Source organism: Ambystoma mexicanum, chromosome 7p (assembly GCF_040938575.1).
Source record: "Ambystoma mexicanum isolate Mex_15411 chromosome 7p, UKY_AmexF1_1, whole genome shotgun sequence".
NCBI classification, from domain to species: Eukaryota; Metazoa; Chordata; class Amphibia; order Caudata; family Ambystomatidae; genus Ambystoma; species Ambystoma mexicanum.
Window position 1 is genome coordinate 572,299,477 of NC_090939.1, and position 26,227 is coordinate 572,325,703.

Genomic DNA, 26,227 nt, shown 5'->3' on the forward strand with positions numbered 1-26,227 from the left:
CGTGTGTAACGGGATAGAACGGCCAGGTAGACCTTGATGGAGCCGAGGCCGAGGCAGCCTTGGCCAGTGAGAGCAGGCACGGAAGCAGCTGCGGAGCACCGATAGACATCGGTGAAATCTTCCGCGGACGGCTTCCACTTAAGCCTGTAGCAAGCCAATGTATAGGGGGCCATGGCTTTAGCTAGGATCTTCGTGCATTCCAAAGGCAGCGAATAGTGTCCAAATTCTAAGGCTGTATGAGCCAGGCCGTGAGGCTCAGAGACGCTGGGTCATGGTGCAGTATTGAACCTCCTTCTCTGGAGAGGAAGTTGCGAAGTGGAGGCAGCTTGATGGCCGGAGCCACCGACAGGTGGAGAAGGTCAGAGTACCAGATCTGCCTTGGCCATGACGGTGCAATGAGGATCATCTATCAGTGACAACGCCCGAGTGTGTTGATTACTGGTAGCAACAGTGGATTTGGAGGGAAAGCGTACAGGAAGAGGACCTCCCAGAGGAACGAGAAGACGTCCCCCAGACTCCTCGGCTGAGGAGATCTGCTGGCAAACTTCAGACACTTGGCGTTGGCAGTCGTCGCGAAGAAATCTATCTGAGGGAGTACCCACTTGTTAAACTAATGAAACACTTGTGCTCGCTGAAGCACCCAGTCGCGGCAGGTCCGCAGCTCCCAGCTGAGAGTCTACAATGGTGTTCTGGATGCCGTCCCAGTGAATTAGGATGAGAAACATGCGTTTAAGAATTGCCCAGTGCCACAGAGATTGTCCTTCCAAGGAGAGGGTGCCCCCGCCCCGTTTCCTGATGTAGAACATGGTGGCCTTGTTGTCCATGAAGATCTGCATCACATTTCCCTGGAGCAGAGGCAAAAAAGACAGGAGGGCCCACAAGACTGCTCGCAGTTCCTGGACGTTGATGTGAAACTCCTTTGTCTCCGGGAGCCAGAGGGCTCTGGCGTGAGAATGTCCTGTGTGTTCTCCCCAACCCTTTAGACAAGCGTCTGTCATGACTGTAGCCTGATAAAGTGGGATCTGAAATGGAGGGGCCTGTGACGGGTGTGGACGAACTGACCACCGTTGTCAGGGCTTGATCGGTCCATGTGACAGAAATGTGTTGCCATTTGGCCTCCAGGAATCCTTGAAGGGGTCTAAACTGCAGCCTGCAGCAGGGGACCAGATGTATTCAGGCAGACTTCATCCACAGCAGGGACTTGATGTACCAGACTTTTGTCACGGAAGCGGTCGACAGCCGCTGTGTCACGCTTACTGGGAGACCGGGGTTCCCCACACGCGCTCTTCCTTCCTGGCGCCTCTATTCGCGCTTTCGCGCTTGGGGAGGTGCCGGAGGGAGAGCTTCGGGGACCTGGGCTGCAGCTCCTCGGCGCATGCGCGGGAGACCTCGGTCACGGTTCCGCGCATGCGCCGTGGAGTGGTCACCCGGGATTGGAGCGGCTTGCTGTCCAAGCCTCGATCTGGGTCCGCCTGCGCCCGGCTACAATCAGGATTGCGTTCCAGGCCTCGCGGGCGCCGGCGGCCCATAAAGGAAGAGTGAGGATCGGGAGCAGATCGCGTCTCAACGCGTTCTGTTCCAGATTGTACTACTCGCTCTCCCTTGTGTTCCAGCGCCTAACCTAGTTCTATTCTTCAGCCTGGGGATTCCCTTCCCTTGTCCTCTCCAGTCTGCCTCCAGTTTTCTCCCCTTGGGTTCTCCTGGATCTCCCTTGGTTTCCTTTGGGTTTTGCTGGGGTTCCCTGCCTTGTAGTTCTCCTCTCCCAGCCTGGTCCTTGTTTGGTTTCCCCATCTTTTCCCGGGTTCCCTCTCCCTTTGCCTGACCAGGTCTCCCTGCCTTCTCTTGCCTCTTCTCTTCAACCTTGCGCAAGCCTGTGCCCTGTGGTCATCCTTCCAGTGCCTTTCCTGGTGCTTGCCTCCGCCATCTTTGGACTCTCAAGCATCACAGCATCCAGTGTCTTCTTCTGGAGTACGGCCCTGTCTTCTTTGGACTCTTGAGCATCACAGCATCCAGTATCATTCTCCGGGAGTTCGCCTTCGACTTCTTTGGACTCTCGTGCCCTTTTTCTTCAGCTTCATTTCTTGGAATTGCCTCTCCCATCCTTGGACTCTGGAGCTTCGCCACTTCAAGGACTTGCTCCTTCAACCTCTCCTGCCTGTGCTTGCACAGTCCCGACGTCACATAAATCAGGAGAGAGCAGCTTGTGGCGTTGGGAATCGGTCCATCTTTTACCCAGTACCCATTCTGGGTGGAGGAGAGGCTGGTTTCTTCTGTCACCAATTCTTCTCGTCAGTCTGGCTGCCCCGTCGAGATCAACCAGGTATTCAGGTACGCAACTTTCCCGCGACTGCCACCATAACACGCTGGTCCTTTTCAAGGATAGCCTGCATCCTCTCTTCCGAGGGAGTCGACAGACACAAGACTGTGTTGGGTACCCAGGAATAGTGCGTTCTGCAATGGCACTACGCAAGACTTCGAATAGTTGACTGAGAATCCGAGCAAAGTCACAAGGTGGATGGTCTCTGCGGTGTGCTGAGTTGCCAGTGCATGGAAGCGGGACCGCGTGAGCCAATCTTCAGTTAAGGGTAGACGTGGATCCCTTTGCGGGGCAGGTAGGCTGCCACCGGATCCAAACTTTTTATGAACCTCCTCAGTGTCTAACTTAATCCGAAGCCAAGGGCCTTGAACTGTTAATGTCGCCCATGAATGACAAAACACAGGAAATTTCAATTCTTGCGATGAATGGGGATGTGGAAGTATGCGTCCTCCAAGTCAAGAGTCAACCAGAAAAGCCCCCTCCTCCAGTTGGTCGAATATGTGTTCCAACATGACCATCCTGAACCTTTGGGATTTGAGGAACTTGAGGCGTCCTTAGTTTAGGAATGGTCGCCACCATGCTGACTTCTTGCTTACAATAAAGTATCTGGAGTACACTGCGGAGAACCTGAGGTGCTGAGGGATTGGTTTTATCGCCCCTTTGCGTAGCATGGCTTGAACTTCCTGCAGCAGCCGTGCCATGTGCAATTCTTGTCGCACGACAGATAAAATGCAGGGACACTTGTCTTGTCATTCGAAAGGGTACCCCTGTTGAAGACCATCCAGCAACCATTTGCCTGTGGAGATCTTTTGCCACTGTTCGACAAAGTTTGATAGTTGGCCTCCCATTGTGGTGCTGAAGTGGGCGTGCCGATCCCAGGAAGGTTCAGGCCTGCTTCGGCATCTGCGTCCTGCACGGGGACGAAAATGACGATGGGTGCCACTGCTGTAAGCATGGAAGCGTTCCCTATAAGCCTCCAGTGTGGTAGAGCGGGAGTTCTGGCGATAGGGGGTGGTGAAACTCTTTGTGGACCTGGCGACTCTCCCCTTGGAGGAACAAAAGGATGGCTTCCTTTGTTGAAGGGTGCCCAGGGAACGCGTTGTCTCAGTGTTACTCTTTATTGCTTGAAGAGTTTCGCGGACCACCTTGTCAAACTGCTTTTCACCATTAAAAGGAATGTCGACAAATTTGGTCTGTGCGGAAGTTGGTGGCCTTAAGCCACCCTTGGCGATGGAGGACTGTGCCCTTCCCTATCTGGCGAAAACCAGAGTCCACAATGTCGAGAGCGACTGTGATGGTGTGGTCGGAAGCCACTTCACCCTCCTAGAACAGAGCCAAAGATTCAGCCTTCTTATCGTCAGGGAGGAAGTCGAGGATGGGCCCCAACCTTTACCACAACTCCCTGTCGTACCTCGACAAGATGGCAAGAGCGTTGGCGGCATTGATGGTTGAGGCGACCGAGATGATGATGCGCTTGGCAGGTGCATATAGCTTCTTACCCTCCTGGTCTGGAGAGGGGTTGGAAGACCTCTTTCTAGTGGCGGCCGAGACCACAGAGTCTGGCGAGGGCGGGGACTTGAGGCACCCGGGAGCAGAGTCTGGAACCCGGTACTACTTCTCCAATTGGTCACGTTTAGCAGGAGTGGTATTTGGAGACTTCATGACTGCTAAGCAGCCCTCCAAGATGTCATCCAACAGTGGGACTAAGACGATGGTCTTCTTAGAAGACTCCCTTCATTCAAAAAGGAAACCTTCCTTCTCCTCCGGGACCAGATTGAAAAGCTTGGCAGATTTAGGTAATAGAGAGTGGAATGACCCAATCTCGTCAGGCAGGGACGTCCTGGCGGGTGTCTCGACACCTGGGGGTTCCCGGTTTGCAGGCATGTAGTCCTTGAACTCTTGCATGTGTGTAGTCGCTGGTATCAGTGTCCGTCCCTGTGCCCGTCTGAATGGTTTCCTCCATCACCGTGGGCAACGCTGCCAGCATTGGCCGAGGTGTCACTGGGGCCTTATGAGGGGGCCGGGGGTGTTGGCTGAGCCACAAGAAGCCTTGGAGGGCTTATTGCAAGAACTGTGGCAGGAGCAGTGGGCAGCCGCTGCTGCATTTCAGCCACCAGTGTATGTAACATGTGTAAAATGTCCAGACACATGTCCCTTAGAGCAGGAGAGGTGCCCCTTGGAGAGCGAAATGGCTGGGAAGGCCTGAGGACCGGAGAACCCTGATGTTCCCCTTGGCCCCCTTCCTGATCTGAGTAAAAATCCTCTGAAAGGCCTTCCTCAGAGCTGGTATAGATTGCTGGAGACCTTCTGGGGGATCCCAGAGGTGTCAGAGTGAGGAGCAGTGCAGCCTTGGTGGACCTGGGCCGGAAGTCCAGAGCTGGAGGTGTGCCCCTTACCAAATCAGAGCCCTTAGGGACCATTGCGACAACTGTAGCCTGCGGAGGAGGTGAGATGCCATTATGGGCGGTACCATCGTCGGAACAGTTGACAGAGGCCTATGTGGCAGAGAAACCCTGGGCATGGAACTGGTAGTCGTGGTAAAGCTGACGGCTGTGGACAAACTTCTTGGTGTCGCACCCGCTGTCTGCAGAGCAGACTTCGAAGACAGAGTCATCGAATGGGCAACGGTCTTGGTGGATGAAGTCGTCTACGAGGCTCATGTTGACAACGGCGGAACCGGTGACAGGTCATTTGATGACTTGCTCTTCGACTATCATCTGTGCTTGGACGCTGCCAGTGACTTTTTCGCAGATGGAGGCAGCCCACCAGCTGGTAGGCTAACCGTTGACTGAGCCTGTGACGGCGACCCGCCTCTCTCTGGACCTCAACCTCTTCTTACTGGAGGGAGTCACTGCTTGTATCGGCCGGCTCTGGAGAGGCAGGACTACACCCGGAGGCCGTGTCAGAGGCTTACCCTTTGTCGATCCATGCTACGAACCTCCGATGGCAGTCGTTCCTGGTCTTTGAGGAGAAGGACTTGCAAAATCATTCCGCATCATGGTCAGGGTGAAGACAGTAAATGCACTTGAGGTGCCGATCCTCCATGAAGAGATTCTTCAGGACGCAGCTCTCAAGGACCTGAAGAGAGTTTTCTTTGTGGCATCTGCCATCGACGAGTTGTCCAGGTGAAGGCCCAAGCCTGGGCATGTGACGCCATGGGCTGGAGATCAGACGATGGACTGAACATCTCCTCCGGTAACAGGCCCCCGCTGCCGGTAGTCAGAAGGTGACGGTGGACAATGAAGCAAAGAATTCTCACATTCTCACAAAAAGAGTTAAAAAAAAGCAACAGATTTTGAGGAGCGAAACAGGACGACCTCCAACACGAGAAAAGTGCAGTAAAAATCTGAAGATGGGCACCAGGGGTGGAGCTTAAGAGGAAAAGTGTCATTGGCTGAGGCAGTATGACCCAAAGTGACAATGATAGGCTATAGAGGAGAAGGAACAAGTTACTTACCTCTAACTGTTGTTCTCCAGCATGGGTCTGGCATGGATACACATGCTCATGAATATTCCCCGTCGTCAGGCAGGGAATCCTCGGTAAAGAAAAAAATCAGTATCAGTTTCGTTTCTGATCTGTCTTTCTTAGTAGTAACCAATCACTGGTCTCTGGGTCATACTGCCCCCAGCCAATGACTACCCTCTCCCTAAGCCCCGCCCCTGGCAGCCATCCTCAGATTTGGTAGCACGTAGGGAAAGGAGAGAGGGTTCACATGTGAATCCATGCCAGACCCATGCTGGAGAACAACAGTTACAGGTAAGTAACTTGTTCCTACTCCAGCATGGGGTCTGGCATGGATTCACATGCTCATGAATATAAGAATACATAGCAGTACACACATGCACAACCACGGGAGGTGGCAAGGCTCAACATTAAGCATTACATAAATCTCAACATTAAGCATCTCTTACCTCCTCACCAGGCTCACCTTAAGCGAACAGGTTGCGCAGCACTGCCTGGCCGACTCTGGACTCCTCCCTGGAATCCCGGTCGACACAGTAGAATCTTGTGAAGGTGTGCGTCAACCTCCACGTAGCAGCCCTGCAGATGTCCAGCAAGGGCACACCAGACAAGAATGCTGTGGTAGCAGCGATCGCTCTGGTCGAATGGGCTCTCAGACGGCCGGGCAACGGTCGGTTTGCCAACCAATGACAGTGCATGATGCAGCCGGAGAGCCATCTGGAAATGGAAGCCTTCGAGAGAGCCTTCCCTTGGTTCACAGGTCCAAAGTTCACAAACAGCTGTGATGTCTTCCGAAAACTCTTTGTTCGGTCCACGTAGAACTTCAGTGCTCTAGCTACATCCAGCGAGTGCAAAGTCCTCTCGGCCGGCGACAAAGGCGACGGGAAAAAGACTGGTAACACCAAGGGCTTGTTGAGATGGAAGTCAGACGGCACCTTGGGCATGAAGGAGGGGTGCGTCCTCAGCACCACCCTCGTCTTGTGGAAAGTCAAGTATGGAGGCTTGCAGGAAAGGGCCTGAATCTCTCCCAGGCGTCGTACAGAGGTGATGGCCACAAGGAACGCTCTCTTCCACGACAGAAACTTCAACGGAGCTGAATGCAAGGGCTCGAATGGCGGGCCCATGAGCCTTGTCAGCACCACGTTGAGTTCCCACGCCGGGGCTGGAGCCTTCACTGGCGGGAACAATCGGAACAATCCTTTCATAAACTCCTTCACCAGGCGATGAGACCATAGGGACGACATTCCTGCAGTTCTGGTGTATCAGGAAATCGCTGCCAGATGTATCTTGATGGAAGCGTGAGCTAGTCCAGCTTTGGCCAGCGACAGTAAGTATGGTAGCACTTGAGGGGCTGTAATCCGTAGAGGGTTAATCTTCTGTGCACGGCACCAGACAGAGAACCTCTTCCACTTGTGTCCGTAGCACTTGAGAGTTGAGGACGCTCTGGCCTTTGCAAGAACCTCTCTGCAGTCAGCCGGGATATCGTACCCTCCAAACTCTAGTGCTGCAGGAGCCAAACCTGCAGGTTCAGCGACTCCGGGTCGTGATGAAGAATGGCGCCTCCTTCTCTGGAGAGAAGATCTGCGTCTGTCGACAGTTTGACTGGTGGGGACGCTGACAAGTCCAGAAGGTTCGGGAACCATATCTGCCTCGGCCACCTCGGTGCGACGAGGATCATCCTGTACCGGGACCTCTTGAGTTGGTTGATGAGTCTAGCCTGAGCAGCAACGGCGGGAATGCATACAGGAACAGGCAGTCCCAGGGGAACGAGAAAGCATCGCCCATGCTCCTCGGCTGGGGGAACCTGCTGGCAAACCTCTGGCACTTGGAGTTCGTCGCCGTCTCGAACAGGTCGATTTGGGGTTTGCCCCATCGCCAGAAGAGTTGATCCACTTGATCCTGGCGTAGTTCCCACTCATGGCAAGAGCGCAGCTCCCTGCTGAGCGAGTCGGCGATGATGTTTTTTATCCCTGCTAGATGAAAAGGCACCAGAAACATCCCCTGGGCAAACGGCCCAGTGCCACAGATCCTGGGCCTCCTTGGATAGGGCTGGGGATCTGGTTCTTCCCTGCTTCCAGATGTAGAACATCGTGGTGGTGTTGTCGGTGAATATCCTCACCACCTTGCCCTTGAGGGACGGGAGGAATCACTTGAGGGCCCAGAACACTGCTCGGAGCTCCAATATGTTGATGTGGAGCGGCCTCTTCTCCGGGAGCCACAGGCCTCCCGCGTGAAGATCTCTGGTGTGCGCTCCCCACCCCTCCAGAGAGGCATCCGTCGTCACCGTCATCTGGTATGCTGGGGTCTGAAAGTCCGTGTCCGCGGCGAGATGCGCGCGGTTGCCCCACCATCGAATTGCCTGGCGGAATACTTTGTTGAGCAAGATCTTGACCTCGAAGCTGTCCGTCGCTTGTGTCCAACGGGCGTCAAGGAACTCCTGCAGAGGACGCATCCGAAGCCTGCACAGGCGCACCAGGTAGATGCAAGAGGACATCATCCCGAGAAGGGACTTGATGGACCTCACTCTGGCCACGTCCGTGGCCAGCAGACGCTGTACCTTGCCCAGGATGGCCTGCGTTATTTCCTCCAACGGCGAGGCCAACTGCGCTACTGTATCAAGCTTGGCTCCCAGAAACAGCGCGACCTGCGACAGAACCAGGTGGAATTTGGGGAAGTTGATGGAGAATCCCAGGTCCGTGAGCAGCCGGACGGTCTTTGCCGTGTGTTCGGCGGCGAGTTCCCTTGTCCCTGCTCGGATGAGCCAGTCGTCCAGGTAGGGGTAGAAGTGGATCCCCTGCAGGTGCAGCCACGCCGCCACTGGTGGCAGGCACTTGGTGAACACCCTGGGCGCCGACTTCAATCCGAATGGGAGGGCCTTGAACTGGTAGTGCCGCCCTTGGACTACGAACCTGAGAAACTTTCGGTGTACTTTTAAGATGGGGGATGTGAAAGTACGCATCCTCCAGATCCAATGACGCTAGGAAGTCGCCTTCCTCCAGCTGTCTCAGCACGTGCTGGAGGGTGACCATCCGGAACTTCTGTGCCTTGATGTATTTGTTTAGCCGATGCAAGTTCAGGATGGGACGCCAACCTCCTGTCTTCTTCCTGACGAGGAAGTATCTTGAGTATACTCCGGAGCCCCGGAGCCTCTTTGGGACGACCTTGATGGCTCCTTTCTTGAGCATCGCCCTGACCTCTAACAGCAGTTGAGGGACGTGGTTTTCGTTCCTGGCCACTGGAGGAATTCGGGGGCACTTCTTTAGGAATTCCAGAGTGTGCCCGTAGGCCAGGGCATCCAGCACCCAACGGTCAGTGGAGATGGACTCCCACACGCTGACGAACTTCGCCAGCCGGCCTCCCACCGGGGTGCTTCAGTGGGGACCCGACGCCACGGCCGGTTCAGTCTTGTTTGGAAGCAGCCTTACCTCCTTCGCCGCCCTGGCGACGACGGCGAGATCCACCTGACTTGCCTCGTCCCCTGTAGGCTTCTTGCGACAAGGAACAGGCCGCTTGACGGTAGGGCGAGGAGCCGCCGCCGAATCCTTTGGAGGCACCTTGCTTGCCTCCGGAGTTCCGAAAGGGCGCCTGCCGTTGTTGCAGAACTTCCAAGGCCCGAGCCGTCTTTGTGCCAGTCTTGATGGCCTGCAGCGACTCATCCACTGTCTTTCCAAACAGATTGCTCCCGTCGAAGGGCATGTCCAAAACCTTGGCTTGCACGTCCTGGCGGAAATCCGTAGAATCGCCAGGACCTCTGCCCTCTTGTTGTCTGGGAGGAAGTCCAACAGGGGGGGGCGAAACTGTACCACAATTCCCCGTCATAGCGGGCCACAATCGCTAGGGCGTTGGCCGCCTTAATCGTCGTCGCCGCCAACGAGATGACTCGTCCCATGGCGTCCAGCTTTTTTCCCCTCGCCGTCCGGTGGGGAAGTTGAAGATGAGGCCGATGCCCCCCTCGCTTTCTTCTTGGCCGCTGCAGAGACGACCGAATCTGGGGTCGGCTGTGCCCTAAGGCACAACGGGGCGGCATCGGGGACCTGCTACTTCTTCTTGTACCGGTCCCTCTTGGCAGGTGTCATGGACAGATTCTTGAGAAGGGTAAGTTCCTCATCCCAGATGTCATACAGCAACGGCACCGCGAGGACTGTCTTCCTCTTGGCCTCGCACCGTTGGTAGAGGAAGCCTTCCTTCTTCTTCTCTTCGGGGCAGAGCTGAAAAAGCTGGGATGCCCTGGCAATCATGGCGTGGAAGCAGCCAATCTCGTCGGGCGGGGACGCCCGAGGGATCGGAGACGGACGGTCAGTCCGGTCGTCAACGCCGTCGTCATCCGTCCTTGTCGTGGCCGTGTCTGTTCCCGTGTCGTCCCTCGGGATCGGGGAAGGCAACAAAGGCTGAGAAGGCCGTGAGGGCTAAAGGGGCACTGGATGAATTCTCCTCCTCTTGTTTGGAGGGCTACCCGACGGACAAATTCATCCAGTGTCCCTTTAGCCCTCACGGCCTTCTCAGCCTTTGTTGCCTTCCCCGATCAGCCGGGTCGTCTGTCGGGGGTAGGGGCAGTCTCGTCCTTATCTCTGTGCAGAAGGCTTGGATTGCCGTCAAAATGGCCGCCGAGTTGTCCTGCGGCTCGGGTTGCGACAGGCGTGACGGGACCTGGTAAGAAATCTTTAGTATACGAGTAGCGGGTTCACAACTCAAATGAAGGCATTAACTCTCAGAAGACTGCTTTGAAAAAACACTAGCAGGCACGTCAAGTGAAAAGTTTGATGGTAAGGCCTGAATAAAGCGAGCTGAAACAGTTCCCATGAGGAAGCGTTTTGGGCGAGGAGTGGGGAGAAACTGGGTGGGAAAGGCCATAGGGATTAGAATGGCCATGGGCTGTCAATGAGGGTGGGTGGGGGGGGGCAAATAAAAACCACCTACAGCCTGTGTCATATCCCGCATATGCCATACCTCTGTATCTGTACTCTAAAGAAACAGTTTCGGCGTATCAGTGTTGCAAGCGATAACTAAAAGCCCAAACTAAAAATGGGTTTGCTCTTGGTGTGCTAATGTAGAAACATGGGATTCATCAAAGGCCTACTGCAAATTAGAATAATGAACTTTAACTGGTAGCTGCCAGATTTACCACTACGCTTGTGGTCAGTCGCAGGCGCAATGTGGTTGGTGATGTATCTACTCCCGCGAAGGCCTCAGGCATTAGCCATGCATGGACTGCAGTTGACAAATGTCAGTTTCTGATCTTCACAGGATCAGACCTGAGAAACATGACCCCCAAGAATGTGGGTTGTGACAGTTGATGCATCTGAAGTATCTCCCAGAGGCGGAGCTGCAAAACTCGTCAACTTTTTACATAAGGAATAAGACCAGATCTCGTTCCAGGTCTGTGGACTGGTCCCAGGACCAAAAACAGAAAAAAAAGAAGCACCACAAGAAGTCCCGTTCTCTGAGTGGTTCCCCTCTCCACCACTCTTCCGCATGAAAGAAGGAGTCCCCACAACACAGACTGTAAATCCGGCTCTGCAGCCATCATTTCCCACCTATTACTCTACCCCACAGGAATGGTAACTTCCAGGTTGAGGATGCTTGGCATCATCGCAAAGACCCTGGTGCCAGCAGAGCCTTCCGGGCCCACCATGCTTGGACAAGCCAGCAGTGTTCCTGTGAAAGAACACAACTGCACGCCAAAGTGTTTGCTACAGCTCCAACAGGTGAAAACGTGTCCCTGCTCTGACAAGTAACATCCTCCGGCGTCAAGCTTTCAGTGCCAACTCCTTTGTCCTCAAAGTAGTCTGCGCTATTTAACACCGGAACTACTTTGGAGTACATGCCACTTCTTGCGAGGGGTGCTAATGTCAAATATGTGAAAAAGCGACTATGAAGGAGAAGATCTGATCCCTTTTAAGATAGAGCTCCTTTGACCTGGAAAGGTAAGACACTTTCTGGAGAGGTTCTATGGTGAAGGAGAAGGGCTGTGGGACTGGGCCTCTTCCAGATTCTCGGTCAGTTCCTCCTCGGAGGTTGTGTTCGTCACGGCTACCGCCCCCCCCCTCTCATTTTCCACTGAGGTTTTTACAGGGGTCTTCTCGACGGGCTTAAAAGAGGATTCCCCAGGGAAACTCTGGGCCCCGAGGTCACCTCCACTGGGATAGCCTCCAAAGGCTTCGCCAGTGCTGTAGCGACTCCCTCAATCGAGGCTTTGGCCGGGATCAAGGCCTTCACCACCTTGGGCACGCTTGCGGCCTTCGCCTTAGGGGGAGGGTCACTGCCTCGCTCCCCTTCGGCCTGATCCTTTGAGATCGACCAACGCCTCTCCAGAAGCTTAGCCGGGTTCTCGGATTTTCTCTTCCCCGAGTCAGAGCGTTGGCTCGCGGTTGATGGCATTGGTTGACAGTTGCTCATCCACGGGAACCTCGTTGTCGCCACCCTCGCTCTCGTTGTCCCCCTCGTCGGGATTCCTCCCGTGGGACCGGGCCTCTTCCAAATTCTCGGTCAGTTCCTCCTCGGAGGTTGTGTCCGTGTCTGTACTGGCCACCCCCCCCCCTCTTTTTCCACCGGGGTCTTCTCGATGGGCTTAAAAGAGGATTCCCTCCGCGGAGGCAGGGGAACTCTAAACCCTGAGGTCGCCTCCACTGGGATATAGCCTCCACAGGCTTCGCCAGGGCTGCAGCGACTCCCTCGACAGAGGCCTTAGCCGGGTGGATCAAGGCCTTCGCCGCCTTGGGGCCTGCACCTTAGCGGGAGGATCACTGCCTCGCTTCCCCTAGGCCGGTTCCTCCGAGATAGACCGGGGCCTCTCCAGAAGCTTAGCCGGGTTCTCGGATTTCCTCTTCGCCGAGCCAGAGCGTTGACTCGTGGTTGATGGCGTCGGTGAAGGCGCGCCCTGCCAGGCAGCCGAGGAGCCCGACCGTTCGGCGCTCCCTGTGCCTGCGGACTCGCGGTGCTTTGCCTTCTGTTGGGCCCCCGTCGCCGGGGCGCCCTCATAGGACTTAGAAGACCGCTCGGACTTCTTCTACTCACCTGCTGGGCTCTTGCCTTCCAGCCAGTTGGAAAGACAGGTCCGGCGATCCCTCATTGTCCGATCCGTCATGTTAAAGCAAAACGCACAGTCCTTCTCCACGTGCGTTTTGTCCTCGTGGAGGCAGTAAAGGCATTTCGAATGCTCGTCCTCCTTGATCACATTTTTTCGTTGCATCCAGGGCAGATCCTGAACAGTTTGCCGGGAGTCGAGCTTCCCTTATCCTGGGCCACGTTCTTCTCATCCACGAGGTAAGCCTCAGAAACTTCTGGAATCCTCCAAGAAGCGTAACTCGACGAAAACTTCACCCTTGAGGGGCGTAGGTAAATCCTAAACAGGTCCCCGTTGATCGGAAGTAGAAACGGTGGAGCTTGAGGCTCGATTAACCGAAAAAATTGGATAAATCTCTTTGAAAAAGCGCAAAACACAGTAAAAGCTCGAGAGCTATAGCACGAGGACTCCGAAAACTGGAGCGTGCGGTAAAAATCTGGGGATGGCTGCCAGGGGCAGGGCTTAGGGAGAGGGCAGTCATTGGCTAGTGGCAGTATGACCCAGAGGCCAGTGATTGGTTACTACTAAGAAAGACAGATCAGAAACGAAACTGATACAGATTTTTTCTTTACCAAGGATTCCCAGCCCGACGACGAGGAATATTCATGAGCATGTGAATCCATTCAACAGCCCATTCTGGAGAAGTCCAGGTATCATAGCCTCCTGGGCCTCCTGGGCCAATCCAGAACTATCAGGAATTTCTCCAAATTCCTCAACCTCCTTAGGACTTGATGGATAACAGCGACTGGTGGGAATGTGTAAAGGACAGGAAAATTAAAATCCACTAGTAATACGTCTCCCAGCGCTCCTCTTTAAGGAAATTCAGTGGAGCAGAACAGATTGCATTTCCTGTTGGAACTGTATGTGAACAGATACACCCGAGGGGATCCCCAAAGGGCAAAGATTTCTAGGACGACATCCTGAGCCAACTCCCACTCGTGGGAGATAGGGCTCTGCCTGCTCAGAGCGTTCGCCGATGTATTTTCCTTTCCGAATAAATGAACTGACGTTCAGACCAAGCGCGTAGCAAATACAGACAAAGAGATAATGAATGTTGAAACTCCTAATGTAAATGAAAAATGGTTGTTACGATGACTGTATCTGAAAGTTATAATAACCTGTCAAAAATGCAGTTGGTAGAGGTCCAGTGGGAAGCACCTCAAGAGGAAAAGAATTTGTGGACGCAAAGAGGGTGTTCTTTTTTTAAAAAAATTTGTTTTTTTATTGGGTTTTAACACATAACAATTCTCTCAATGGAAAAGAAACAAAAGAGAAAATTACATATGGATTCATAGGCATTAAACAGGTGGAAATAAAACCCAAGTACATTGCACAATTCCGTAACCATGAACCAAACTGAATAACAGTGAAAATGTTTTACTTGGATTCCTCGTTTTCTTCATTCTCTTACACTTTTCCCCCACCCCCATGGACTAGGAACTCGTGTTACCAAGGAGTCGTGCTTGTATGGTCATGTGGTCTTTTTCACAGCTTGAAACTTTTTCGATGTCATGTGTGCAGGGGCTCTCCATAGGGAGGGCTTCTTATCCTATGTTGATTTGGATGTCATCTGGTCAGCAGTATGGGAACAGGATCAAAGTGGAAGGCGGAGAGGGGACAGCATCAAGAGGGGAGGGACCCATTCGAGCCACACAGACACTGGACCTAGTCTCCACTAGGGTGCATGTCTGTTTGATGTGTGTTTGAATAAATAAATCGGACCACAGAGTCTCACACTGAGTTGCTCTGCCATTGAGTGAGGCTGTGATATTTTCCATGGTGCATATGTTCATTACAATGTTTATCCATTCAGTCTCGGTTGGGGCCATAGCTGATTTCCACTTGGTGGCTATTAAGGCTCGGGCTGCAAGCAAGAGATGGGGGGCCAAGCCTTGTACTCTCTTCCACTCATCGTCTATTTTCTCTAGACCGAAAAGGACTAGATGAGGGTCCACTATCCTCTGAATCCCGTCCAGGTGTCTAATCCACCCCAAGACCTCATCCCAATAGATCTTAATCTTAATCTTAGGGCATCCCCACCAAATGTGCCAATAGTCTGTAACTTGTCCACATTCACGCCAACAGAGGAGGGGGGGGGGGGGTGACTGGTACATTTTGGATAGTCTATAGGGGTCATACTGCCAGCGATGCAAAAGTTTAATGGAATGGAGCTTGTATTGGCACGATATAGATGTGCGCGTTGCCATGCAGCACATATTATCCCACATATCATCGATTTCTAGCCCCAAGTCTTTCTCCCAACGCGTCCTGAGATTAAGTGTGTTCCCTCCACCCGCTTCTACGAGTAATTTATACATGGCGGAAATCAAGCCTTTCCTGTCAGTTTTGGATTCCAAGAGCTTTTCGAAGGGGGTGAGTTCTCTACTTAGTTTTGCCTTCCATGCCGTCTTCGTTAGGACCCCTTTGATCTGTAGGTAATGGAAGGTGGATAGTACGGCTATATTAAGGGCCTCTGTAAATTCCATGAGAGTGATGAAGGAATCACATCGGAGGAGCTCTCCTACCCTCCCTAGCCCCGCCTCATAACATGCCTGGAATCTTTCAACATTGGGGATGTAGTTATTAATGCCCGGGGACCACAGGGACGGCAACGTCGTGATTTCTCTCATCTCTGGACCCTCTCTCCATATTTCCCATAAGGTGGCAAAAAGCGGATGCTCCGTTGTCTTCCTCAAGACTCTTTTTCTTGGGGACCATAGCCACTCCGAGAGTGTCGCTGGGTCTAGATAGTGGTTGTCCATCGCTATCCACTGAGGCTCTTTATGGTTGCGTAAGTCAGGGATGAGCACTCGGAGTTGAGCCACAACATAGTACTTCTTAAGATCTGGAAGGCCTACCCCCCTCCTTTGTCTTTGGGCAATGTCAATATGCGGTAGGCGATTCCGGCTTTCTTCCCCTGCCACAAAAACTTAAGGGTTGCTTTGCGAACCTCGGCGAAGTATCGTTCCGGAATTTTAATGGGGAGCATCTGAAAGGGATAGAGGAACCTCGGGAGACATGTCATTTTTATAGCATTAAGTCTGCCAAGCCACAAGATGGTTAGTTTGTCCCACCTGGCTAGGTCTGCGTGGAATCTCGCAAGGAGTTTTGGGAAATTTTCCTCGTATAGGGGGACTATTCGTTTTGTAATTTGAATCCCCAAATATTGCATTGCGTCATGTTCTAACGTCAATCCAAGGGAGGAATATTTCGTTTCATTCGCCTCGGGTGTGCCCTGGAGGGGGAACAGTATGGATTTAGATCGATTGACCTTGAACCCTGATAACTGGCCATATTCCTCAAGGAGAGGTATAACTTGTGGGATGGATCTGGAAGGATTGACCACATGAAGGAGTATGTCGTCGGCATATAATGCCAGTTTGTGTTCAGTGTTACCCAGGTGCATCCCTTCTATGCTGGGGTCCGATCGTATTTTATGTGCCAGGGGTTCAAGCGATAGGGCAAACAAGATGGCCGATAATGGACATCCCTGTCGGGTTCCTTGCTTCAATCGGAACCACCTAGAACATGTTCAATTTACAAATACCGAAGCTGTGGGCCTCGAGTAAACTGCCTGGATTCCTTTCCTAAGTTTAGGGCCCATACCAATCTTGCGAAGAACTCCCATCAGGAAGTCCCAGTCTACCCTATCTAACGCTTTTTCTGCGTCGATGGAAAATAATGAAGGATCAGTATCCAGGTTGTGGGAGGCATGTATCAGGTGCAGGGTCTTACGCATGGTGTCTGCACCCTGGCGGCCCAATATAAAGCCAACTTGGTCGGGGTGGATGAGGCGGGGCATGAATGACTCAATTCTAGCAGCCAGGACCCTTGTGTATAACTTCGCGTCTAGATTGATCAGGGAAATGGGGCGATATGATCCACATTTTTTTGAGGTCTCTCCCCTCTTTCGGGATGACAGTTATGAGTGCTTTAACAAATTAGTCTGGAGGTTTCCCGGTCTCTAGGATTTCATTAAATAATTCTGCTAGGAAGGGCGTGAGCTGGGTGGCAAATATCTTGTAAAAACGTGCAGTGTACCCATCTTCGCCTGGGGTTTTACCCAGTGTTAATCGTTTTATGGCCTCCTGGATCTCCTCCTCAGTTACGGGGGCGTCCAGGGCCTCTGACTCAGTGGGCGACAGTTTGGGCATTTCGATGTCAGACAAGTAGGAGCGAATACCGGACGAATCTGGTACCGCCTCTGGGGTGTACAGAGCTTCATAAAAGTCTGCAAAAGCTTTGGGAATGGTGGTGCTAGTTAGTTGGGGCCTCCATCAACTATTTCCTGCACTCTGCGTTCTGCCTGTTGTGCTCGCAGCTTGGCCGCCAGCAACGCATCTGCCTGGTCTCCTTTCTCATAAAACATTTGTTTAAAGAAGAGGAGTTTTCGAGTTATTTTATCATGTTCCAGGTGATGGAGTTCCTCTCTTTGTCCGCGCTTGGCAGGCTTTTTCATGGTTTAGCACATCCCCCGTCCCTCGCCTCATTTTCTAGTTGGGTGATTTCCGTGCGAAGTCTGTTTTCGATCAGAGCCCTCTCTTTTCTTTTTGGCTCACTCCCTTATAAGGATTCCCCTCCAGGTCACCTTGCCCGCACATCCCAGACCCCTTGTCCAGAAACCTCACCAGTATCATTCAATCGAAAATATTCAGTGATCTCAGTTTCCATTTCCAGTTTAAAGACAGGGTCTTTCCATAGGGTTTCATTGCATCTCCAATTCCCACCTCTAACTGGCAAAGACTCCCATACCATGTCAGCGATCACCATGTCATGATCAGACCATGTAATTGGTGTGATTTCTGTGTGTGAGGTCGTACCGAGTAAGTCCCTTGAGAAATAGAGGTGGTCAATGCGGGTGAGGGTGTTGTGTGGGGCTGAAAAAAAAGTGTAAGCTTTCTCTGTAGGGTGCATTTGTCTCCACACATCAGTAAGTGCATAGAGTTCCATCATTGACCTGAATTGAGCGTGATCTCCTCCAAGTTTTTCACGCGTTTCTGGATGACCAGGTTTCCAATCAAGCGTGCGATCTGCCCATATATTACAATCTCACCCAAAGATGACATGACCTGTTGACTCTAACAATCTTGGGAATTGTTTTGGAGAGAAATCTGACTTGCCCTACATTGGGGGAATAAATCGTGGCGATTGTGGTGGACACATTCCCAATGGTCCCCGAAACCAGTAGGGCACGGCCCTCAACATCTGACCAGACCTTTGTGATCTTGAAGTCCAACCCCTTCCTAATGAGGATTCCCACTCCCCTCCTCCTCAACGGTCCTGAGCCCCAAAATTCCATCCCGGAACGCCTCCCCAGGACCACCCTCTCCTCTCCTTTCATATATTTAGTCTCCTGCAATAGAGGGATGTCAATTTTTGATCTGCGAAATTCTCTGTAGACAAGTGATCTTTTTGTTAGTGAATTAAGACCTTTGACATTTAACGTCCCCACCCTTATGGCACCTCTGCAATATGATTCAGCGGTCATCATAACGACGGGATCTAGGACCATCCATATTTTCTGACCGTTGTAACTCACTTCCTTGGTATCGAAACAACCACACGACCGTTGCACTGCTCATAGTTCTTAAGTTTACATTTGATTCAACACACGCCCCAGTCCCCCAACCCCCATTCCCTCCCACTACCTGAGTTCGGTGGCGTCCGATCGGGCCGAGTTAGCTCCACCCGCCCTAGACAGAACCACCAGTGGAGACCGTTACCTCACGGTCCCCTCGTAGAATAAACATCAAAATAATTTATGAGCCCCCAAGAACCTCCCCCCAGAGTGAGCTCAATACTCCAACATGAGTGGAAGTCTCTATCACATTTCACCCAAAAAAATAAAAAGCAACCATGCTGTCCTTATAACAAATGTCAGTTCAAGCAAAGAGTACTATACTTATTGAGGCTTAGCTGCCCCCCTCCGGAGAACCGTTCCCCCTGCGATATTTCCTGGAACCTTTCACCTTCCTCCTCTTCGGGCCCTGTGTCTGCCATTCCGACCCATCCATGGGAGGACGGTCGCTGGATTCCTCGCAATCCTGCTGGCCTAGTAAATCAGCAATGCAATCCTTGATCTGCCGTTCGGAGCTTAGCCTGATCTTCGTGCCGTCATGTTCGAAGGAGAGAGAAAAGGGATATCCCCACCTATAGTGCGCGTCCCGAGATTTGAGCCACGTCGTCAGTGGTTTGCACATTTTCCTCAGGGCGGAGAGGTCCTGATATATTGTTATTTGGTCCCCACTTAGGGTAATGGTGCCCCCACTCCTTGCCTTTTCCAGCACTCTCGACCTATCTTGATAACGGTGGAATCTTGCCAGCACCGACCTCGGGCCTCCAGGTGGGCCTCCCGCTCTGTGAATGCGTTCCGTTTTGGGTTCATCAATGTTGTCGTCCGCGACGAGTAGCTCAATGATGTTGTGAAGGGTCGTTTTCAGGTCCTCCTCTGTTTCTCCTTCCTTCTCAGGAATCCCAAAAAAGCGTAGATTGTTTCGCCTTTCGCGATTCTCCAAATCGTCCATCTTGAGTTTAAATTCTTGCTCCCTCCGTTCTAATTCAGTTATTCTGTGTGAGAGCTGCGTTTCTAGGACGTCAATTGAGGCCTGATTGTTCTCAACGCCCTCAACTCTGTCCTCTATATTATCAAGGCGCTGTGTGAGCTTATCGATTTTTCCTCCTATGTTGGCACCCATATTTCTTATTTCCGCCAGTAAATCTGCAATATCTCCTTTTGTCGCGGCGGTTTCTGTGCCAACAATTGATGATGTGGCCATTTTGGGTCCGACGTCAATTCGGGATGCCAATCCGTATGCGTATATGGCAAGTTTCTGGCGGGCGTTCACGCGCCTGGAGTTGCAGATTCAACTTGTCGTAAGTGCAAAAGCTCAAGTTCTTGGTACCACAGAGGAGGCACACGCCCCTAGACCAATTTTCCCCTTCTATTATTTTGGTTTTTAGCCAAGACGGACCGTTTTAAGGGTGTCTCCGGGGGCCTTACCCTCTGTGGGGGAGATGCGTTTGTTGTTACAGTCCGAGCAAGGGCCTTATTGTCTTGAGGGAGCAGGGCTTTTCGTAGTCTCTCAACATCCCGCGGACACCGCCACGTGGGGACCTGCGAATCAGACGCAAAGTGCACCCATCGTGTGCCCGCTTCTTCGTTATCGCTTAAGAAAGAAACCCCAAGAGCACCACCCGTCTAGAAGGTAGCGCGTTGCCTATATTCGGTTTCGGGGGTTTCCTCAGGGCGAGGGGTGCCGGCAAGGCTGCAATCAGTTGTGTCGCAGTTTTGAGCTGAAAGTTTTGTGCGCTACCGCCAAGCGATGGAGGGGCCAGCGGGAATAACTTACTTCTCTTGGGTCACGCTCCTTGCCGAGGGAGGTGAAGTAATCCTTCCGCGGGAGTACGACTCAGCAGAAGAGGGAGCACAGGGCCCGTGCCTCTGTCGCCTCTGCGGGGCGATCGGCTTCGCACCGTCTAGCTTGTTTCAGTCCCTTTCCCCGCTACTGCATCCCATCGACTGTTCGCGGGGTCCTCGCTTCCAAGAGTGGTGTCGCGCAGATGTGGGGGCTCAACCTCCGGTGGGCGCTCCTCTTGGTGCCAGCGCAGTAGTCGCTCCAGGCAGGCAAGAAGTCCCGAGCCGCCTCAAGGCCTCATCCAGTTTCGTTTTCACCACCACGGGTTCTTGGCAATATTTACTGGAAGCCTGGGCAGTTTTCACCCAGGATTTCTCCGGCGTATGGCCGATACCTTCATAAACCTTTGTCTCGGGTTTTAACCCCAGGGGGGGGTCCAAAAGTGGGGGCTCATTCCACTTTTCGGGACCTCGGGACGGGAGCTCACGCAGGAGAGGAACTCATCCGTGCGCCCCCTGGTGGCCACCAGGTCAAGAGGGTGTTCTTTAAACCCCTCTGAAGCACTGTGGCAACAAGACAGCACTGGTAAACCGGTGATGCCTGTGGCCTTATTACGGGTGGTGCTGGAACAGCTACACCACCCCACGCACTAACAAGGAAGAATCTCGCTGCAACTATTGCTGAGGATTGGTTCGTACCAAATCTGTTAGAGCATTGTTGCATTTTCTATGACAAATTGTATAATTTGTCAGAAATTCACGGCTTGGCATACACTGCGCAGTTAGGGGAGTTATTCCCGAGACCTAATGGCCCTTTTCAGCATTTGCATATCGACTATGTCGACATGATACAAATATGTAATGGATATAAATACCCGATTGTAGTTGTGTGTCCCTTTTCAAGGTGGATTGAAGCAGGTCCCTGTACACACCCAGATTCCACATGTGCTGCAACATTTTTAGTGCAGGAAGTATTTCCTAGAAGGGGAGTATGTGAAGTAATGAGGTCAGACAATGGCCCACATTTATTTTGTGAATCAAACATTTGAACATATCAGGTTGTTGCTTGATATAAAGCACAAGTTTTCTTCAGCTCATCATCCGCAAGGAAATGGGATCTGTGCGAGGCTCAGCGGCTTGCTCAAGGAAAGAATAGCCAAATTGAAGCTTACCTTGAAGAAAAGGTGGTACCACTGGCATTATATGTATTAAGGAACCAACCGGGTTCTGACCACCATCTCGCGCCCCACGAGATAGAGAGAGGGAGACAGTTGAGAACACCCCTAATCCAGAGTTAAAAGTGATGCTCAGCCAACTGCAGATTTGCTAGGAATGGATTAGCGTGATTATTTGAATTGTATGACTTCAAGTATCTCTGTCATTTCAGGACAGCTGCAGCAACAATGGTGCAGGGCAGTACAGAAACACAGAAGGAGATGCTTCAACAAGTGAATCTCAAGGATTACATGTTCCCCAACTCTTCCCCAGAGATGTGGTCTTAATCCGCAACCACACAAGGAAGAAGTGGGACAAACCCTGTTTCAACGGTCCGTTCATTGTGGAAGATGTCACGCCATCTGCTGTCAAAATACAGGCCAAGCGTGCTTGGACTTCCTTAGGCGATGTTAAGATCTTTGCTGGAAAAACCCCTCTGCCCACACCCCTACTAGAAACAAGTACAAGTATCGGGGAAGAACCACAGCACGTGCAAACGAGATCGATGACGAGGAAGAAGGACGCAGAAGTCAACTAAAGCGATAGAGAGCGGCTGCAGAGAACTGGCGCCCGTTACAATGATATCCGTGTCGTCCTTATATCCAAACCCGTCCCCGTGTCTGGGTCCGCTGGGGAGAGGGAGCCTGATGCGGATGTGGAGGCTGAAATGGGGGCGTCTGATGACGCTTCCTCTTCTTTGCAGGCGGCTGATCGAGGGCCTGGGGGACCATTGGAACCAGGCCATGTGGCATCCTCTTTTGGATCTCTGACACCAAGGTGTCAAGGGTCAACAGGATGTCCAGAGATACATCCCTCGGCTGAGCTGGTGTGATCGGAACACTAGGCCCCATGCTGTCGTCATCATCCACGTCCTCGTGGACCGGGTGTAAGGACTTCAAGTCATCGTCGACTGTGGACGAGACTTCCAGGGCCTGGGACTGGGACTGATCCGGGGCCTCCTTGCCTCCACCCCTTTTTCCACCCTGAGGGGCTGGAACCGGGCTCAGAGACAGTATCCCGTTTTCCGGCATGCCAGCAGACTTTGCCAAAGTCACTGCGTGGGTTTCGCGCCTTGGGGGTAGGGATATCCTTCTGCGCTGCGGGGCTACCTTCACAGGGTTTGCCCCCTTATCCGTCATTAGAGCAGCTGCCACCAACTGTTTCGTCGACAAAGTCTTATAATGTGCCAATTGGGCCTTCTTGGGCAGTCCGCGCCTTCTCCTCCGTCCGCGGCTTCTCAGGCTTCTCCCGCAGTTTAGCCGGGTTGGATGATTTCCTTTTCGAGGAGGTGCTCGATTGCCGGCTGGCAATGGAGGCGAAGGGTCACATCGATCGCGCCCTGTCCACCTTGGCACCTGCTTCCGCAGCGAACCCAGACTTGTGGTTCTTGCCATTGTCTTGGGCCTCCCCCCCCCCCGGATGAGGTGCCCTCCAAGGACTTAGAAGACTGTTCCTCGGACCGGCCGGTCCTCGGTGAGGCATGACCCTGCTCTGAGGACTTGGCGTTCAGCCACGCCGCCAGTCTACCGTGCCTATCCTTCGTAGCCTTCTTGGAGAAACCGAGGCATATCTTGAACTCTCTTCCTTGTGGTCTGGATGCAGGCAGTGGAGGCGTTGCAGGTGCTTGTCTTCAACAAACACATTAAGTAGCCTGCACTTGGTGCAGGACTTGGAAGAGGGATCTACCCTCCTTCTCCTCGGTTATGGTCTGAGGGCGCGAAAGAGACCCGATGGCCTTCTAGAATCTTTGATGATCTTCTCCCTTGAGGGGCGCTAAAATTCACTGACAACGGATCCCCGCTGTTGGCAGGTGGAGAAGAGAACGCCCAAGCTTTTTCGGAACAAAAATGTAACCTTTTTACGTCGAAAACACGAAAAAATGTAGAAGTAGCTCGCAGAGCAAAATTGAGGACTCTGAAGCATGCAGTAAAAATATGAAGTTGGCTGCCAGAGGAGGGGCTTAGGCGGAGGACTGTCCTTGGAAAATGGCAGTATGACCCAGAGGACGGTGATTGGTTTGAAGGAGAAAGACAGTTTGTAAGTGAAAGTGAAACTGTTTTTTCTTTTACCGATGATTCCCAGCCTGACGATGGGAATAACCATGAGCATGCGAATCCATGCCAGATCCTATGCTGGAGAATGTTATCAATCATTTAAGGATGCCTTTTTGATATAATCAACAGAGGAAAAGCAGCAGCTATATAAGGACGCAGCACCTAAAAACATACACTCATGCAGTTAGATTTTTTATTTATGTTCCGCTCCATAATGGTGTCTTTCGGAAGTGTTCCTCCTTTCAAAATTACTGCAATTCACTTATTTTGTGTCTATAATAAGATTGTTTGCAAGGAAACCACCTCATAGCGTGGTAGTTTACGAGTTCATAGTTTACACAACAAAATAATTACAACAACAAATATGGCCTACGTTCATGTAAAAAAATTAAAAATAAAAGCAAAGAAATGGGATTGCTCTTTACTATCTGCCCAAATGTAGAGTGGTATGTAATGTGAGGAGCCAACTGAAAAGTTTTGTGTACTTACTTGCCATCAGATGAAATTCCAACGATTCTCCTGAGATCAAATGGCCTTCCCATATCAAAAGGGGGGTTTGACACTTCAAAAGAGAGACGCCTCCTAAATGGCTCCCAGATTCCCTGAGCTTCTAAGTAGGCTGTTCCAATTACTAAGAGAAAGAGCAAACTGCAACAAAAAAAATAATTGAGATGGGGACATCAAAACAATATTTTTGCATTGTTGAATGTCAATCTACATTACCTGTTTATTGACTTTCTCGTAGACAACATGGGTACAAACACAACAATATTACCTTTTTGTTCTGGTAAATCGTGTCAAATGTTTAATATAAAGCAATATACTATCACAAATAGTGAAATTACATACTTAATGGGTCTTAAAATTGTTTAACATGAGTGCTGCAATATCTAGTGGAGTGGCTTTGCTGAAAATGTTGGGGGGGGGGGACATGACAACTGAAGAAGAGGGGTGGGGTTAAGGGAGGGGGGATGGGGGCTCTGAGGGATCGTTTTGTCCAAATTGTTAAAAAATATAAATGTGGTCGGATGGTAGATGTGACTGAATTCGGTCACCACCATTATTTTGATGCCGTAGATACCAAACATGAAGAGCAGTGGTTGCAGGGGGCCCATGTTTGGTATTTCTGGCTTTGGCGGTTGCGGGGGTGTCCCCTCGCTTCCTCATCATTGCTGGCAGGGGACTGTTAGGCAGAATCCTGTGCAGTTCCCTTGGGGACCACTGCAAGACGATTAAGACTACAGGAGTAAGCAGTAAACCCAAATGGTAGCAGTCTGTACCACCCAGATTTACCTGGTAGTTGTGGCTGAGCAATCAGACTTCTCTCAAGAAGAGTAGGGCAGCATACAGAGGATACACAATAGGGCCAAAAACACAGTAGAGCAAGCAAACACTGACCAGAGCTTGGTATCAAAAGTATATAATTATTTATTTAACACACACTTAAGGAAATACACTAGCACTTTAAATCAAAGCAAGTTCAAACACAATCAGAAAAGTATACACACCTCCCTTAAGAATTATTAGACAAGTCTAAGTCAAAACACCACTATTTGTAAAAACAGATGCGAACGCGTAACTTAGATGGCACTCCAATAATTAAAAGGGAGAGAAAAAGGCAGGTCATGAAAATCAAACAGTTCCCAACACTTCTCTAAGACCAAAACAAGTTAGTGAAGGCAGAGTCTACTGTAGAGTCAAAGTTCATAGGCCAGGCCCACTTTAAATGGAGCAAGGTGAAATGTGCCCAAGATCACACAGTTCAGAAATGCATTCAAGTCTTTGAAAACATTTTCAAAAGAGGTTGGGTTGATTCAGAAGGTAAAGTTAGATTGTCTGGGGGCCAACCCAGTTGGAAAGCCAAGGATTTAAGGGTCACCTTTCGCAAACCGTAGAAAGGGAGGCCAGGTGGAACACAGTACCTTTAAAGTTGAGGAAGCTCCAGCGGTGGCAGTTGTTCCTGGCAGCGGGTGCAGTTTGTGGTTTCGACCAGGGGAAGAGAAGATCTCATCGAGGAGGAAACTTGGAGTCGTTGCACTGCCCAGGGAAGAGACCAGCCGCGGAGTTCGTCGGTAAAAAGGTGTGTACCTGTTATTCGCGGTCACAGTGGTGAAGCTTGGCTATCCGGCCGCCGGGGTGCTTGGCATGAGCGATTCGACCAAGAGACGTCCTGGAAGGCGAAATGGCGAACTGGTTGATCCCACCAGCTCAGAGGAAGAAGACTTTCAGCAGAAGATCTTCTCTTGTCGTCGGGAAAGTGGTGAGGTTGTTGCAGCAGGGCTCCACCGGTGGTGTCGTCGTTGCAGATGGCTCAGCTTCTCCCCCCGTCGGATTTCTTAGGTCCTGTGGCGACTTCTGAAGTTGCAGTCCCAAAAGTCCTGCTTTTATGCAGAAAACCCCCCATTCAACAGCCTAGCTGTCACTCATACATGCTAAGTGGCGAGCCGGGCGGCTCACCACTGGGCCAATCAGAACAAAGTGCGACTTGGGTTGCTAAGGCAACGCAGTCCAGGGTGCCAATTCACCCACCCACACATCCTGTGGAACCCAGACAGACAGAGTGGCACCAGTTGGAGGGCTTCTGTGTAGAAGTCCGCCAAAAAGTGGAACAAAGGGCCAGACCTTGGTTGGAGTGACAGAGACGGACACGAACGCCATTTTAGAAAAGAGTTCTGGTGAAAAGACCCAACCAGTGATTTTATATTAAATAAATAAACCGGCGGTATCTTTAACATTGCACCAAAAAGTGGTGCGTTTAAAA

General features: G+C 51.7%; 1 protein-coding gene across 1 annotated transcript in view; it reads right to left on the minus strand.

The window, feature by feature from the left end:
- Positions 1 to 26,227, minus strand: part of TMEM131 (transmembrane protein 131) — a 2,512,175-nt gene that overhangs the window by 423,459 nt on the left and 2,062,489 nt on the right. Inside the window, exon 30 of the mRNA XM_069636582.1 lies at positions 23,956 to 24,114. Coding sequence (XP_069492683.1) covers positions 23,956 to 24,114 — 159 coding nt within the window. The remainder of the gene's footprint in view (positions 1 to 23,955; positions 24,115 to 26,227) is intronic.